The following is a 17,992-nucleotide window of genomic DNA, read 5'->3' on the forward strand; positions in this document are numbered from 1 at the left end:
AAGGTAATGAATTCGTACGATAAACAACAAACATTCTAAATATAATTTACCGAACATAACAGTTTCAATTGGAAAATCTGAGCCCTTTCAATAAACCTAATAACACAAAGGGAACACCAACTCCTAGCTAATGTAGTAATAAAGAAATGTGTTGTCTCCAACAGGACGATACTTTCAACAATCAGGAAAAAGCTGATAACAGAGAAATACGACCGAACACCCATGCTCCCGAAGTGGACAGGTTGATAGAGGATTCAAAACCAAAGAGGAAAAAGGAATTTTCTATTCGCAATTGCTTCAGAAATTGTATATTTTGTGGGGTGTGTATGAGTACTGTATTGATGTAATCCTATTGTTATTCAAAATGTGTGCCGTATTAAGTACAATATTAACCACAGCATTACTCAATCAGAAGTTTTTAAGAGCGATATTATTAAAATGATGACTGTTTGTATATCATGCCTTAAATGCAGTATAGTAGGATTTAAGAAAAATACTTTAAAAGGTTATATTGTTTTATTAATAAACAAACTTATATCTCTTTCAATTATCAATTCTTATTGATTACGCATGTCTTAAACCATTGCAAGAAAACATAACATTCAAACATGTGCTTGCTTATAAAATTATTTTAGGGAAAGGGACCTGACATGGACCAAGACAGTTCAGTCATTGTCGAAGACAACCTCAGAAGGAGGGAGTCTGAACGTTGTTTACTAAGGTAATGAATCTTGCAACAATTGTACATTGTACATAATTAAATAATCGAAGCAATCAAATGATATTAGGAAATATTAAAAGAACTAGAACTTTTCAGTTAATCTCTCGGTGCTTTATACCATTTGAATTTTTACAACTGATGGTTTGAAACAAATGGATTAATTATAAACTTATAACAATAACTGGGTCGCAGGGTCGAGGCCTACGTGGGGCAGTCGCCAGGTACTGACCGTAGGTCGGTGGTTTTTCTCCGGGAACGCCGACTTTCCTCCACTATCGAAAACTGGCACGTCCTTAACTGACCACAGCTGTTTATAGGACGTAAAACCCAAACAAATAAACAAATAATGTATAATCAAGAGAGGTGAATCGTGCAAGACGTGAACAATTGTCTGATTTCTTTTTTATCGAAGAAAATATTATATCCCAAATAAATGTCATTTCCTATATAAAGAGAATTAGATTGATGTTTACTATTTCAGATTGTTCTTCAAATGTTTAAAATGAAAATATGTTCTCATCTCTTTCTTTATCAGTTCACGTGATCCAGCTGATATATCAGGACCGAATGTGGGAATTCAGTTAACGGAAACTCAACGCCCAGGCAGAGGTTTATATATTGACATCAATACCGACGATGGAGAGGAGGAACTGAAGGAAATATTTGTGTGAAAATAAAAATATAAGGGATACCGAAATCCGGGATGTATCGCTATTTGTATATTGATCGTGTTTATTTGCACACATTTGTTTGTGACATTTGTGTTTGTCTCATTAAAGAAACGTTTGATCAACATCATCCGTATATGTTTTTTGTTTATACTTATCAGATCAATATTTTGTACAGAATGCATTATTGTGATATCTAAGTTTGTACTTAAGTGTTAACGCTTTGATTTTATTTTTCCATTTCACCTGATTAGGTATACTATAAACATTTTAAAGATATTTGAAAACCAGAAACTGAATAATTTTGTTTTTTATTGCCTTGTTGAATAAAACCCGTCAGAGGTGGGACTTATTCCAGATTGAGTTGAGTTTCGTGTCAATAACACACCTCACATCGCTTTAAAATCTTTGGTATACGATAATATAAACTACCTGAAAATAGAAAAAAATGTCCCGAGGTCGGAGACACTTAGGTAAATCATGTTTATTAAGCCTCATGAGATCTGTTTCTAAATTGAGGTCTATAAAGGATTATATTGTTAATTTTGTTTCAAAATAAACCTATTGTAATATGAATTTTGAATATATTGTCTAATTGAGTAATAAAACTGACAACACATCAATTTTAAAAGACAATAACATATAATAGCGAACCTTAAAAATAATCAATTACATATGTGAACCACAAACTTCAATCTGTATACAAGTCTAAATACTGTGTTCTAATATCAGAGTTGATTCGTTGATAAATGTTTTCTTTCTAACACAGTGGACATGTCTAAATCAGTTCAAGAAAAAATGTCTTGAATAACAAGTTGAAGAAGTCGCAGGAGGAAAACCACAAAATCGCTTTAGCATTTCCTCCAAGAAGTTGATGAAGATCATCAATCTTTTCGGAATATATTGATAATTTAAATTAAACTGAAAATTGTTGCTGAAAACATAATAGCTTTAACGAGTGGGCTTGGTACCTGTAGTACAACAGAGTCCTCAAAACTTTCAAAATAGTCATTGTATATTGACTAAATTCCTAATTTCAATAAACTATTTTGTTCATTTTTGGGAAAGTCAGGGGTAGATAAACTTTTGTTTATTTAAGCCTGATTCATAGTGCTGGAACAGAAGTTTATATCTTAATTTTCACTCAGAATACATAAAGAAAAAAAAGGTTCTACGAAACTGCACCAGGTGGAGTAATTGCGAATAAGTCGCATTCTTGACATTTAATTCACCAAATTCATTAATATAAACACCACTATAAAATGTGACTTCCTGTGATCAGATTTAACTGAAATTATGTCACAGAAATCAAGAATGTATTTCTGTATCACAACGATGAAAAAGGATATACATATGGAGCCAAGATGGTGGAATTCAAGTTTGGAAAATGCCTTTGATCGTTGCCTAGAAAATAAACCTAATAAAAGTGTTCTATGATTTAGGTACATATATTAATTGACCCATTCTAACTTACAGATAATGACTGCGTTCATAAAAGTTTTAAAACTTCAGTGCAAATTTATCACAAAATTATTTCAACAAAGGATAAACAGTAGATTTTTGCCCATTTCAAACGAATTGTAACAAAACCATTACTCTTCATCACGTACGAACCAACTTAAGTATATCAAATCACCTGAAATTCCAATAATAACAATTGATTTAGTCAATGGCATATCCCAATATCTCCAGAATAACACACAAAGGTATGAGGTCAGCTGATATTCTGTAGTTTTCTTATAAATGGTTTTAAAATTAGTATGATGTAATAGGATTAACTTATTGTTAAAATGTTCCCCTTTAAGTCACTTCTACCACTGGGATTCGTTACAAATGTCTAATACACATACCGTTATGCTATACTGATAAAAATCACATCACATGTATGTTTATATGTGTTGTGACCCATATCAGTATATCATATGTGTATTAGACATTTTTAACGAACCCTTGTGCTCCTACCGTGCTATCTAGAAGTATGCCCTCGAATTCCAGCTACCTATGTATAGCTAATGGATCTCGGTTTTGGTCGCTTGTTTCTTGATCCATCTTTTGTAGAATATGTCTCTTATCACTTCCTAAATTATTAGTTTTATTTTCATAACCTGTATGTTCTTTCATTAAAAGGTCTTAAACTAAACCACTATCACGAGAAAAAAATCAGTCATATTTGACATAAACAATGATGTATCACCTGGTCAGACACTTACCTGATGCTGCTTGACATAAACAAATAAGCTTGCGACATCATCACGTGTATGCATCCATTTTCTTAAGTTTAAGCCGTGATGATTACACTCTGTTACTAATCGGTCAAATTAGTGTCACGCCGCCGGTCTCTCGTCATCTAGGTAAACAACGTGGTTATCGATACCGGAAATCGGTCTGTTAAATAGCATGCAAGCGCAGTACAGGTAAATTGGTTCCAGTGAGAGGGTCACAGACCGTCACGAATCGGTGCGCAAATACAAGAGGTGGATAATACATACGCGAAGTGTTTCCAATCCCTGTTATCTATGTCCGTGATAGATTTAACAAAAGTTATTTTGGAAATTCAAATAAAAGTAGGTCTATTAATCAAGACTTGCCATTTGTCTGCGTAATTTTCGCACAAAAAGAGCTAATATATCATATTCCGAAACGAAACATAACTTAAGCAGTAAAAGCCCTTTAAGTGCTAGTTTAGTCATGCGATCGTTAATTATATGTTATCAGCAATACATATATACGGCAACTAAGTAATTCTAACAGTGTAGACAATATGATGATAACAAACCTTCAGAGCAATCCGCTTCTTTATCGAGACACAGAAAAAACACAAAAGAATAACATTACATAAAAACAAATGTAGAAATATAATAGGATCAAGTTAATATATTCAATGGTTACCTACGTAACATGGACATTTCTTTTTTGTATTATATATATTTACGTTGTGTTTACCTTTACTATTTATAGAGCGACGTCATTGGAAAATACTGGCTATAATACGTATTTGGGTCTAGTGATTAAAGCCGTAATGTTGGCCAACCACGTTTTCCTGAAGAGGAAAGCTCCAACTACATTCTGACATAAACAACAACAACAGAATAATCGTATCAGTTTTTGTACATCAGATGTGACATTCATAAGCAGAAAACTATAGTAAACTGGTGAGTATTGGATTAAGTACTATCTGGGACGACATGCAATGACGATACAGACATGCGCCATGTTATGTTATACGTTGATATGTTATGACATGAATTATTGTCCTGATATGTTTATTTTACCTGTGTCGATATTGGGGTTTCGGCAAAGACATGAAAACTACATATATTTAGGATACCTCCAACTATAATTTTATAAATGTTTAATTATCTAATTATGTAAAACATAATACTATGTCAAATGTTTTGGTTAAAGCAAAAATATGAAACATATAAAATAGACATGTCCTGTCAGATTGTTTAATCTTATCTCATTTTATGTAGTCAAAACTTGCATTTAGTCTTTGCATATTGACCACATGTTGAATTGAAAAATGATTAAATGAAATTCAGAATTTCAATTAATTATTTTGTTCTTTTTTTGAAAAGTCAGGTTTAGCTAAACTATTGTATCTTCCGCCTGATTCATAGTGCTGGGAAAAAGCTTTATGTCTAAAAAAATTCACTAAGAATACTTAAAGAAAAAAAATTCTACGAAAATGCACCAGGTGGAGTAATTGCGGATTAGTCGCATGATTGATATTTAATTCATTGAATTAATTAAAATTCCATCTTATCCTATTTTGTGTAGGATCTCAACACTGTAATGTGACTTCCTGTGATGTTATCTTATTAAACTGAAATCATATCACAATAATCAAGAATGTATTTCTGTATCACAATGATGACAACATATATACATATGAAGCCAAGATGGTGGAATTGAGGTTTGAAAAATGCCATTGATTGTTGCCAAGAGAAATAAAGTGATACAAGTGTTCTATTTTAAGGTACATGCATAAAATGACCTATTCCAACTTACAGATAATGATTGCGTTCAGAAACTTTTTCAAACTTCAGTGTATTTTTTCCACAAAATTGTTTTCTTCAAATATAATTGAAATAAAGGATTTGCAATAGTTTTCTGCCCATTTCAAACAAATGGTAACAAAACCATTACACTTCACCACGTACAAATTCACCTAAATATATATGAAGTCAATTGGAAATTCCAATAATAACAATTTAATTAGTCAATGGCAAATCTCACAATCTCTAGATTAACACACAAAGGTATGACGTCCGCTGATATTCTGTGTTGTTTTTATCAATGGTTTAAAAATTAGAATGAGGTGATAGGATTACCTTATTGTTAAAAGTTTACCCTTCAATTCAACTGCAGTGGTTCATTCAAATGTCTAATACACATACCGTTATGTTATACTGACATAGGTTACATCACATGCATGTTTATGTGTGTTGTGACTCATATGTGTATTAAACTTTTTAAAATAAACTGTGCTTTTACCGTGCCGTCTAGTAGTATGCCTTCGAAATCCAGCTACCTATATATAGCTAATGGATCTCGATTTTGTTTGCTTGTTTCTTGATCCATCTTTTGAAGAATAGGTCTCTTATCACCTCCAAAATCTTAAGTTTTATTTTCATAATCCGTATATACTTTCATTAAAAAGTCTCAATCTAAATCACTGTCACGAGAAAAATTCTGCCATTTTTGACATAAACAATGATGTATCACCTGGTCAGACACTTACCTGATGCTGCCTGACATATACAGATAAGCTGACGACATCAGATTACACTGTGTTACTTATCTGTCAAATTAGTGTCACACTATCGGTCTCTCGTCACCTAGGTAAACAACGTGGTTATCGATACCGAAAACCGGTCTGTGGGATAGCACGCAAGCGCAGTACAGGTAAATTGGCTCCAGGGAGAGGGGCACAGGCCGTCTCGAATCGGTGCGCAAATACAAGAGGTGGACAATACATACGCGAGGTGTCCCCAATCCCTGCTATTTAAGTCTGTGATAGAATTAACAGAAGTGATTTTGGAAATTCAAATAAAAGTAGGTCTTATAAGTAAGACTTGCCATTTGTCTGTGTCATTTTCGCACAAAAAGAGCTGATATATCATATTCTGAAACGGAACATAGCTTACACAGTAAAAGCCCTTTAAGTGCTAGTTTAGTCATGCGATCGTCAATTATATGTTATCAGCAAAACATATATACGGCAACTAAGTAATTCTAACAGTGCAGACAATACGATGATATCAAACTTTCAGAGCTCCATTATCGAGACACAGAGAAAAAACACAAAACACAAACATTACATAAAAACAATTGTAGAAATATAATAGGATATAGTAAATATATCAAATGCTTACCAACTTAACATGGACATTTAATCTTTTTATTATATATATTAAAGTTGAATTTACCTTTATTTTACTATTTACAGAACGACGTCATTGGAAACCCCTGGTTTTAATGCGTATTCGAGTCTAGTGGTTAAAGCCGTAATGTTAGCGAACCACATGTCATGAAGAGGAAAACTCCAACTACCTTCTGACACAACAAAAACCAACAGAATAATCTTATCTGGCTTTGTATATCAGATGTGACATTCATAAACAGCAAACTGTAGTTAACTGGTGAGTATCAATTCATTAAAATTCTATGATGATATTACATATCACTATGTCTTGATATCCGATGGTTCAGGATTTGCAAAAACAAATATTTCTGTATCGTCATTTGGCTATCTACGCTATGAAAGAAAAATAATGCTCACAGTATATCGGAATATAGTATACCATGATTTACCTCCAGATATAGTTTACTAATATAATAAGTCTTACATTGGAACGTTCTGAGGAGAAAAAAACTAAAGTGAAACTATACTGCAACATGTACTTAATGATTGAAATTTAAGTTATCAGGTTTTGATCTGTAAGTCTTTTAATAGTGAAAAAGGAACAGTTACAAGATTACCCACAAAGGAATTCTTTTGGGAGCAATCTATTCTGATAACATTGGTCGAATACACATGAGATGGTATATTGTTTTCATGTTTTATTCTCAAACGATTACAACACCACCTATTGCAGATTTAGTATGACACCTTTTCTAAGTAATTTCAAAGGCAGCTGACACCTTTATGAGAAATAACTTTATAATAATTTCCTTTATATGGATTAATTTATCTTAAATTAAAAAGTCTACAATAGTTATTGCCATGCAAAACAAACGTAGTGAAAGGATATATATCTTTTTTTGTGAATTAAAACTTAATAATTCAGAAAAGAGTTGAGATCAGAAACGGTGTCTTTAACGCTGATTACAAGATAAAAAGGGTTTTAAAATTGTATTTAAAATCCTTGTGAAAAAGTATGAAAATATTGATATAGCAGATGACTGAGCAATGAGTGCAATATCTTGTTTATCTCCCCTATCCCCTACAATTAGACCTTTCTCATTTTGGGGGAGCCCTAGAACGGAGCGTGGAGACAGAGACCCAGACATGCAAATACAGGGGTCATTTCAAAAGTAATTTTATATAGAACGTAGCGTATAGGGTATGTCAGAGTGTGTAGACGCACATGTAAGTGACTACAGGTAAGCGAACAGGTAAGCAATTATGTAACCGATAACCACAGTCGTTGCTCAATGCGACAGGTATGTGACCGTGGTTATTGATATTTCAATAACTCCGTTAAGGATCTCACCCGGGACGTCTGTTGTATTTTTGAGTTAAAAGAAATTCCCGAGCCAAAATAATCAGTTGGAAGACGTTTGCTCTTTACCAGAGTGACAGGGATCACATTTGCAGATTAAATGTACCATCCACAAACTTCTTAGGACACGATATTTCCATATTACGAAAGAAATGTTCAACGCTTACACGGTGTCTTTTTATAATAACGTTAAACTGAAGGTACTTCTTTCACACATTTTCGTCACTTCATTCTTTTGCATTTTTGTATAGAGGTGGTTGGACAAAGGGTCGTTTATTAGCATCCCTTCGTGACAAAGTAACGTAAATGAATGTTCCTTCACAACAATAACATGATGACGTAAAAGGAGTGGTTTTCTGTATTGACATATGTGCTTGTTTATTCTCCTGAAAAATAACAACAGAAGAAAAGTAGAAATTTGTTCAGCTTTCTGCTAATTTCAAATTCGTTTTAAATCGACAGCTTTCATGGAATTTTCTCCATGCAACACAACCAAAATACTTAAATATTGGGGTTGGGGGCAAAATCATTTTATGATATTCTTAGAAGACTGTTCTAAGGATAATTTCAGGGGAGTAAATTTTCGGATTTCTATACCACTGCGATCAACTCTAGCATGCACCGACTCTTTGTTTTCAGTATAAACCATAATTTGTACATATAGCATTACATTTTCAAGAAAGCAATGCAAATTATGACAATTCAATTACACACTCTAGGTAATGGAAACAAGCTTAAAATCATGGTATTTGTAAGAAATTAAGTTGGTTTGATTTGTAAGTTATATTTTAGGTCTTTTAAGGACGTACTTCCGTATTTATGGTATGTGCATGTGACGGAGGCAGTGTGTTTCTGAATTTGCCTCTGCGAGAGAAGTCCGGTACATATTTTGCTATACTTTCAGAAATTCGATACACCCAGAAATTAGAGGATATGCATCTTTGAATTGAAAAATGTCTCGCTCTCAGTGCTCAGTGTTTCAATACGTACGAAATGTTAGTATTGGTTTTATGAACTAGACAATGATGTTTTTCAATGTTAAAAAGTTGTTTGTTCTCAAATAACAACATTGCTTAAAATCATATTTTGGGCTTTAGTCAGATACAATGATGGAACTATTACTATATTTAACATTTTTCTCTCATTGAAATGAAATCTTTTTGATATATAGTAAAAAACATATTCTTAAATGCACAAGAGCAGGGTTTTAACAAAGAAGCGTAACTGTTAACATTTTTGCTGGATTCATACAATATATAATTGCTCATAGTAGGGTAATTCTAACATTTGGTTAGGCTCGATAAGAAAATTAACCAGGAAGCAGATATACCATAGCGGATACCATTTAAATTTAATGTATGATCATTGAAGTTGACATGACAAATATATTTTTTAGATATTTTTTATTGTTGCTGTTTCCATGCAACAGTCATAACAATCATTTCAATGCAGCTTTGTTATATTTTAAATATTTTTTCCCGTATAAATCATTACAATTGATTCAGCTTTCTTATCTTTCTCTTTAATGAGCTCTAGTGTTTGAAGGTCATTGTTTTTTTAATCACCGGCTATGTGTTATTTTGTGAAAGTTTGACAAAGAAGAAATTTCACAAAATCATTGTTTTGTTATATTTACAGATCAATCGTATCATTATCAAACAACGGAACAACTATGACAACGTTTACTCAAGAACAATACAACTTCGCACATCTAGTGATGTACGTTGGCAAGAATGGCCCAAGAGTGCTGAAGAAATATTTAGTTGACAACCTATTTAGATATCAGCTGCTAAAAAACGAAGTACATCTCCTGGAAAACCTGGATCCAAGCAAGTTTTCATTGATTTTCCCCGCAAATGAACCTGTTTCGTCTCTTGACAAGTTGGATGACGCAGTAGTGCTCGATGTTTCTAAGCTGGTATTCAACACTGAGGACATAAATGACACACAAGCGTTACGTCGTTGTTTATACGCAGAATTAGAAAAACCAATCTTATGCACATTCATGCAAAACAACGAAGCAAAATTTCGGAAGAAAAACAAACGGTGCAAGTTATTGAGTAGGAAACAAATGGATATACTCTTTCCACCTGGTGACAGTATCAATATTGACAAACTAGATATAACAGCTGTTTGCTTCATACTTTTTGAGGGATTTAACTTCATGAAACCAATAACAGATCTGGACAAATTCCCCGCGGATAGTGATATATCCCCCGGAAGCGATATTCTACGAATAAAACTATGTAGAAACAGGTTAGCTCACAATCCAGATGATGAAATAGGGGATGGGGACTTTGATACGTTGTGGGAGTATATGACGACAGCGTTTGGACGACTAACTGGCGATGTGAATTATCGACAAGAAGGTGACCGGCTCAAATGTGTCAGACCTCATATGGACATCATGGATCGACTGCAGTCAATATTAGAGAAATGGCACAAAGAGGATCGAGAGGAACGTTCAGACCATTTGGAAAATATTACGGAAAAGGTCGCTTGCTTTAAAGAACATACTGAAAATGTTATAAGAGATTCCACAAAATGCATAATATCAGCAGTGAAAAAATATGCAAAACACAAACCTCATAAAGGTAATTTTATATTCAATACTTAACTCAAATACACTACAGCGAAACCCCACTTACTCGAACTTGCATTTCCCATATACCCCATATTACTCGAATAGTTCGCTTTTTCCTGACACTGTGAAATCTGTGTAATCTTTGAAAATCATTATTGCAACACACTCTGATTTGCGTTATTACCTTCATGTTTATCGTCGACACAATATTCATGACATTTTTATTAACGTCAATATTTTTCAGCATTTTTCCCATGGCATCAAGTGTGTATAAAAGACATGAAGAAGTTCAAAGAAGTATGTGAAAGAGAATGCATTGAGTACAAGTTTCCCGACGATTACAGCACTGACAACTCTTGCAGTTCTCCCAGCGATACAAGTCCATGTAACAGCTGTTGTGATAATGTAAGTTAACAAATGTTTTACAAAATGCATTTTTCTTGGTGAGGGACTAGTCAAAATTATGTTGTTATTGATGCTAATGATATTAAATGAGATAAAGAAATTATCAGGAAATGCCATATCTACTTTATTGCAAACAGTATGTCAAATGTACAAATTTTGCATAAGAAAAAAATCGCAATATTTTCATATATCATTTCCTCAAACTAAAACTTTTTAAGTCGAAGAATCCGATAATATCTAGATGACCAAAGAACATTTTTTTGATTATACTCATTGCATTGTATTCAATTGGTCTGGTTATTACTTTTGCTACCGTGGTGCTTTATTTGAGAATGTGACACAACTTTTAAATTTGACCTATGTTTGTATGACGTCGATAGGCAGAAGACGCTGACTCTTCTTGGACACATGATCATATTCTCCTTGTACTTTTACAAGAGTTACCTAGTATTTTTATTTACTCATAGCTTATTCACTTCTGTGCTCTCTCATGTTCTCATCAAGGAGAAGTTGTCCTTTGTGGGTGTTGTATATATACTTTATATGTCCTTTATATTCATGGAAACCAGATTCGAGCTGCAAATTCGAGTTAAAGAAACTGTTCCCCAATTAAGATAAGACATTTTTGTCCAGCTGTTTAATAGACTGTAAATCATATTACATGGACACCATCGAGGTACACCAGGTGAATAAGACCAGGAGTTGTATTCATAGCACTTTCCTATGCTCAAGCATGCGTCAAACCAATTTTCTTATAACTTTAATCATGTGACATGGTAAAACAAAGTCAAGTCTAGACAATGAAAACGAAAATAAGCTAAAATGTTACAACCAAAATAAGAATATGGGCTGGAGCAGAATCCCAGCTTAATCATGATAATGCTGTTACAGGTCCAAATGCTCCGGAGGATAGGATTGTCTGCTTCATCGAGGACAACCGCAACATTACTTCAGGTCAAAATCAAGTAATGTAACGTTCTCATTAAACGAATCGAGGTAGTGACAACAAAACAACATGGCACCCCTTTGACAATAATCTAAAACATCGATCTTCATATCATGCAAAAAAATAATCCAAATCAGATCAGGCATTTGCATTTAATGACATAAACATTTGCGAATTTTTTCTTAAAATTAAATGGGTTTCGCTGGTCCCTCTGTTTTACAAACTGGTCTTTTTTCAGTCACCAAGACATGCCTCAAATACTTCATATACAAATTTCGATACCAGATCATTCAAGGAGGCACGTGCAAAAACAACAATTCATGAGTTTGATCACCACAATGGCGTCAATCGTGTACCAATAGTAAGAAAACTGGTGCTACTTGAAATTTTGTTTAAGACATCTTATGACGCCCGTAGTATGCATATATAAATATATACCGCCGTCTTTAAATAATAATCAAACGAAAGGAGAAAATGTGGTCCATATATTTGGTTACATAATGTAATAGGAATATGTGTACATGTACTAGTATGATATATAGATTCAATACTTTGCGGAGGTTCTAATGTCGTTATATTCGCGGAATAAAAATAATAATAAAGGAATAAGTAACATGAGAACTTAACAAAACGAAAAACGAGAATATCATCAAGTGCTGTTTTGATAAAGCGAAATAAATTATACAACAAATAAGATAATGAAATATACTGAGGAAGATATTGTGTTCCTGGTTGACAATATCTTTGTTCAGTTCGGTGGAATAATTGTACAACAGACTGTAGGCATTCCTATGGGAACAAGATGTGCCCCTCTTCTGATCGATTTGCCTCTTTGCCAATTCCTTCAATTTCATATTCAGATATATTGACGATGTGCTGTCTTTGAATAATAAGATATTCATTGACCACATCGATCGTTTATACCCTCCAGAGCTTGAAATAAAGGACATCGCAGACTTTTTTTCTTGCGCCACTTTCCTCGACCTTTACTTACAATATGACCAACAGGGACGGCTTACTATTAATCTGTACAATAATTATTATGATTTTTCGATTGTAAACTGCCAATTTTCCTTATCCATATCAACATCCATACTTTTTACCAATGGTATTTACATGTTGCAGTTGATTCGGTATTCTATACCTTATCCGAATATCATGGCTTCCATGATAGATGTCGACTGTTGAGGGACAAACTTACAATACAGGGTTCCAAAGATACGGTCGATGAAGACTATGGACAATTTTTATTATCGCTATGAGTATCTCACATGGAAATGTGACATGTCGTTTGCGATATGAAGGTGGATATTTTGTATTTTGTCCATTAAAGTGCCGTATTAGTTTGTTGTCACTACCCGAGTTATCGATGTGAGGACGTGACATGACTCGGATTTGACTTAAATTTACATGACGGGTTCCATCGATAAATCAGAAGATGCTTACACTTCCGGTTTTTATCTTGTTGTTGTTTTATATCTTAATATTATATTATACAGTGCTAAAATGTGTTGCTGGTACAGGTACTATGTTTCAGACACCAGATATCTATTTATAGGTACCGACTGTAGAGACATCGATATATAACAACATTACAGCAACAGGCTACAACCCGGCGACTGGGAGCTCTAAAGGAGAGGAATACAACTGCACTTTCGTAATTAAGATAGAAATTAACCATAACGTCAACATACGTATTGCAAAAGAAGATTTTATGCATTTTAAATAACAATCATTTTCAAACGACAAACACAAATTGTGTGTTATTGGTTAGCTTAGTGCATAGTGTGAGAGTCCTATGTACTGCGGAGGTTCTCAAACAAGTTCGATATTTTCGCAGAGTAAAATTGTTGAAAATTAGTAAGTATTGCAACCTCCTCAAAAATTCAACCTTGTGAAATTTAATTATTTCGGGAACAAACAAGTGAAGGTCTAACCCTACAAAAACGGTACTGTATATTTTAAAGATTATTTTTCATCTGCAACTAATAATGGTGAAAACAATACAATCGTGACAGTACGAAGTATTTACCAATATCTGTAAATAATAAAACGTTTTTGTTCCTTTGCTTTTTTTAATTTACCCGTTGAAAACTTCTAGGATTAACCGTTATTAATCTTTTTGTATTTATTGTATGTTCACCTTTGAGTACATGTATCTTCAATTGTGAATAATGTAAAGTGTATGTCGTTATATACAGGTTCAAAAGGTGTTGCAACCACAACTTACCGAAGCATCAAAAAGCAGACAACGAAGAGGATATGATTTTAACAAGCAAGATGAAGCGGAGTTGTCACGTTTCTTGTATGAGGTAAAACAGAAATTAAATCGATAGTGACCATTTGTTGTTAATAGAAATTTGGTGAAAGGGCCAGTTTCCAAAACGGCCCCTTCTCTGATTCAAATTTCCTGTTGGTGGTGCATTGCCCATGCCGTTGTGGTCACAAATCTATAAAGTATAAAGATTTAGGTCACTTGGTTTGTTTTTTATGGCTCCTCAAAGTTGTACCTTTCAGAAGCTTTGATGCTGAAGTTGACAACTTTATAAAAATATTATACATTTTCACTGAAATTATGAAATCTGGGTGTCGGAAAGGTGTAAAATTATTCTTCGGAAAAGAAAAAAACAGTAGTTGAGCTAGATAAGAAATTATACGGGGGAAGGCTCCTATGGAGAATTAACATTACTGGAAACAGGCCCTTTATATTTAATGTTTCAATTATATCATTTTTATTTCTTGATATATAGGATCAAAAGGTGTTGCAACAACAACTTACCGAGGCATCAAAAAACAGACAACGACGAGAATGTGACTTTAATGAGCAAGAGGTAGAAAATAAAATTGATAGTGGAGATTTGTTGTTAACAGAAATTTGATGAAATTTATATCAAATATTTCAATTATATCCTTTTTTATTTTGCAAAGTTGATTAAATTCTGTGTTTAACTTTCTACACATCCATAATTGTTGAGGGGTCGGAGGTAATAAGTAGGTTGGATAGTCTATCTGAAACATACATATATATATATTTGTCTAACCAATAAATAATTCTTCGAGAGAAACATATTATGCTTATGAGTGATAAAAATATACATAGCTACACACGTATTGCGGATAACATGTTTTAAACTCTTAATTTTAATTTATAGGTACCGTATGTAGGGACATCGGTGTATACAGGAACAAACAGTATATCAACAGGCTATTACACGGCTACTGGGAGTTCAGCGTATGGTAACACCGAAAGAGGAGAAAACAACAGTGCTTTCGTGAGTACCATAGAAACAATTTTAGCACAACGTTATAACGTGAACATGTACATGTTTTTGCGTTTATTACATTAGATAGGTACCGATATCATTAACACCATTAACAGCGTTAAGAAACACAAGTCGCTAAGAAACAACAAAACAAATTGAAAGTCACCATGTATCCACAAGAGGAATGAAACCATGTGTGACAGTAAGGAATTCTCTACAAACGTCATTTTAAACATTTCACATGTAATTCTTAAAAAGCATGTCAGTCATCAACATTGTGAAATTAACAATCATGAATTAAATGACATTACATCCTGACATCCATTGCTAGATATCCTGGTCGTTTACAAGAAAAAGGATGCACGCTTTCTTGTCTAAAACGACTACTGTATACCTCGAAAGTGTCGCTATAGCTTAATTTTCGCCTTTCCCCCCCTCCGTGATGAGGATGAATTTATCTTTACAGCAAATATGAGTGAATAACTTATCTTACATAGAAATGAAAGTTTCATGAATCATTTTTTAAAATAATGTTTCATACAAAAATGTATAGTATATATTTAAGGTATTGCACTCTACTCATATCAGCTCAGGACTTCTTCAGAGCAGATAGTCGGTGTTTTAATAGCCAGATTATTGGCGTCACTAAAGTGGTTATCTGACCATATTATGTTACAATCTTACAACACATAATGAACTTTCTAACAACTACTTTTCTTAGATGTTCAGTACTCGTAAATATGAGACCTTCATTAACGTGAAATTGCATTTATTTGTTAGCATTTCGGTGACGGTGAAAGTGAAACCCCAGGTGCAAGTGATTGTGGATACGCATCGTCAGTGTACACTGCATGTCCAGGTAGAGGAAAAACATACTCACAACATGTTCACTATCCGTTTGTTCAGTCTTCGGAGAATCGAGATATAGACACATATGGCTTCCCATCAGTAAGTACATGTTATCGTTTTGAACTGTGGTAATAGTCTGTTCCAATTGCAAACATGTTCAAAACCACATCTAACATCAGCAATTAAAGGTTATAGAATGTGTTTAAGACTCAATATACTACATGTGTCAGTGTGGTCTGTAATGTTTACATTGGATAAGCAAGATACGAGACTAACAAGCAAAATTAACACCACGTCATCCCTTCAAGTCTCTATAAACGATGTAATAATAATTCATAATATTAAAGTGACATAATACCAATTATTTTTGTTTACACTGTCAGATAATGTAACAGTTCCTTTTGTATTACTATTATTAAACAAAGTAATTATTTTGTAATAAACAGAGCTCACATTACGACTCGCATACTCTGTGCACGACTCCAACAGAACTGGACACTGGCGATACGTATACGTGTATTGGAGCTGTCCATAGGACTCAAGATAGAAACACATTAACACACTTTTGGAGGAATGTACTTCGCCCTGTAATGTGTTTGAAATGCATCACATCCCAGGTAAGAATCATTTATGAAAAGTCGTCTTATATCAAACATTTGTCTTTTATGGGTGTGTGGATACGGTTGCCTCTCAACTTCGTTTGGGAATGAATTTGCTACTACCGATAATGTGTCTACAGAAACAAACCGATGTTACATTAAGGATAGTATGATTTGCTTGATTGCAAAACGATTAGAATGAAAAGATAAAGCTTAACGTCTTAACGACAAAAAATGGAGAAGAAATGATTTCAAATGACGCTTTTTTTGTTTCTTCAGAACAAGGAAGAAGAATGTCCTCAGCCAATGATGAATACGAGGTAATCTAACAATGATACAATTTCTATAATTCTTGTTCATCAACGTCTTATATGTCGTTCTGTTCCAAACGTGTTAACCCGTTTCAACCCATATGGTTTAAATCACATTACCATAGCATGAATAGTAAGTAATACTCTATTAAGATAATAAAGCAGTAAAGAAATAAATAATCAAACGATCTGTAATTGAATTTTCTACTTTGTTATTCCATAGCTCGAGGAATCAAGCTGGCCTGAGAAGAGCACGTCAGAAACAAAACCAGCAGGACGAAACCAACCACGGGTCACCCAGTGAAATCAACACCGATTACATCACATTGAAACTTGAAGATCCCTATGCAGTATACAGTATCGCCTAGACCGGCAACGATTTAAATTTAAGCTTTAACGGCAACTGGAAGTCAATAAGTGTTTAAACAGTGGATTACATTTTTCATTTTTGTATTCATTTACAAAAATCGCACGATACACGATCTAAAGATGAATTCATCACTTTGTGATATGCTGTTGTTTTATATATGTGTTCTGATAAATAGGTTGACTAACTCCGAAATTTGACTAAATCTTGTACCTAGTACCCATTTCTATTCTCTCGTTATTATAAATAATAGCGGAAAACGTTAAAATTGCATTGAGTAACCTTTTCAAAATGCCTTGTTCGCAGCGTGACGTCTTTATTGGCGCCAAAGATTCCGCCATTAGATCCCAAGTTGTTTGAATGCAATCACAATTTCGTTGTAATGGTAATTTTAAAATGTAAAGTTCAAATCTAATGGTTCTCATTCAATACCATATATATTTCACTTGGATGGATGACTATATCGATATTTCACTCGTGCATCATACTCGTGAAGTATTAGTATTCTGCCATACTTATGAAATATAAATGATAGTCACAGGGAGGCAATT

At 33.7% G+C, this 17,992-nt stretch overlaps 3 protein-coding genes across 3 annotated transcripts; all 3 read left to right on the plus strand.

Annotated features, from left to right (window-relative positions):
* Positions 1–109: 109 nt before the first annotated feature.
* LOC110446754 lies at positions 110–1,589 on the plus strand. The gene is made up of 3 exons (XM_021492053.1): positions 110–320; positions 636–721; positions 1,257–1,589. Exons 1-3 carry the CDS (start codon positions 147–149, stop codon positions 1,390–1,392), a joined length of 396 nt encoding a protein of 131 aa, XP_021347728.1. The 5' UTR covers positions 110–146; the 3' UTR covers positions 1,393–1,589.
* A 2,706-nt stretch (positions 1,590–4,295) lies between these two features.
* LOC110446787 lies at positions 4,296–10,734 on the plus strand. The gene is made up of 3 exons (XM_021492106.1): positions 4,296–4,541; positions 6,842–7,034; positions 9,756–10,734. Exon 3 carries the CDS (start codon positions 9,790–9,792, stop codon positions 10,732–10,734), a length of 945 nt encoding a protein of 314 aa, XP_021347781.1. The 5' UTR covers positions 4,296–4,541; positions 6,842–7,034; positions 9,756–9,789.
* Positions 10,735–10,968: 234 nt separating this feature from the next.
* LOC110446755 lies at positions 10,969–17,739 on the plus strand. The gene is made up of 9 exons (XM_021492054.1): positions 10,969–11,106; positions 13,611–13,709; positions 14,254–14,364; positions 14,803–14,883; positions 15,205–15,324; positions 16,096–16,263; positions 16,611–16,781; positions 17,043–17,083; positions 17,298–17,739. Exons 1-9 carry the CDS (start codon positions 10,981–10,983, stop codon positions 17,440–17,442), a joined length of 1,062 nt encoding a protein of 353 aa, XP_021347729.1. The 5' UTR covers positions 10,969–10,980; the 3' UTR covers positions 17,443–17,739.
* The last annotated feature ends 253 nt before the right edge of the window (positions 17,740–17,992 follow it).

Source organism: Mizuhopecten yessoensis, unplaced genomic scaffold (genome assembly GCF_002113885.1).
Source record: "Mizuhopecten yessoensis strain PY_sf001 unplaced genomic scaffold, ASM211388v2 scaffold2995, whole genome shotgun sequence".
Classification (NCBI taxonomy): domain Eukaryota; kingdom Metazoa; phylum Mollusca; class Bivalvia; order Pectinida; family Pectinidae; genus Mizuhopecten; species Mizuhopecten yessoensis.

Bases quoted from the DNA above. Each gene is read 5' to 3' on its own strand.
- LOC110446754 (XM_021492053.1), top strand. From the start codon at position 147: ATGTGTTGTCTCCAACAGGACGATACTTTCAACAATCAGGAAAAAGCT. The intron at 321-635 runs GTGTGTATGAGT...AAATTATTTTAG, and splicing joins GAAATTGTATATTTTGTGGG to GGAAAGGGACCTGACATGGA. The intron at 722-1,256 runs GTAATGAATCTT...TTTCTTTATCAG, and splicing joins TCTGAACGTTGTTTACTAAG to TTCACGTGATCCAGCTGATA.
- LOC110446787 (XM_021492106.1), top strand. From the start codon at position 9,790: ATGACAACGTTTACTCAAGAACAATACAACTTCGCACATCTAGTGATG.
- LOC110446755 (XM_021492054.1), top strand. From the start codon at position 10,981: ATGAAGAAGTTCAAAGAAGTATGTGAAAGAGAATGCATTGAGTACAAG. The intron at 14,365-14,802 runs GTAAAACAGAAA...CTTGATATATAG, and splicing joins TGTCACGTTTCTTGTATGAG to GATCAAAAGGTGTTGCAACA. The intron at 17,084-17,297 runs GTAATCTAACAA...GTTATTCCATAG, and splicing joins CAGCCAATGATGAATACGAG to CTCGAGGAATCAAGCTGGCC.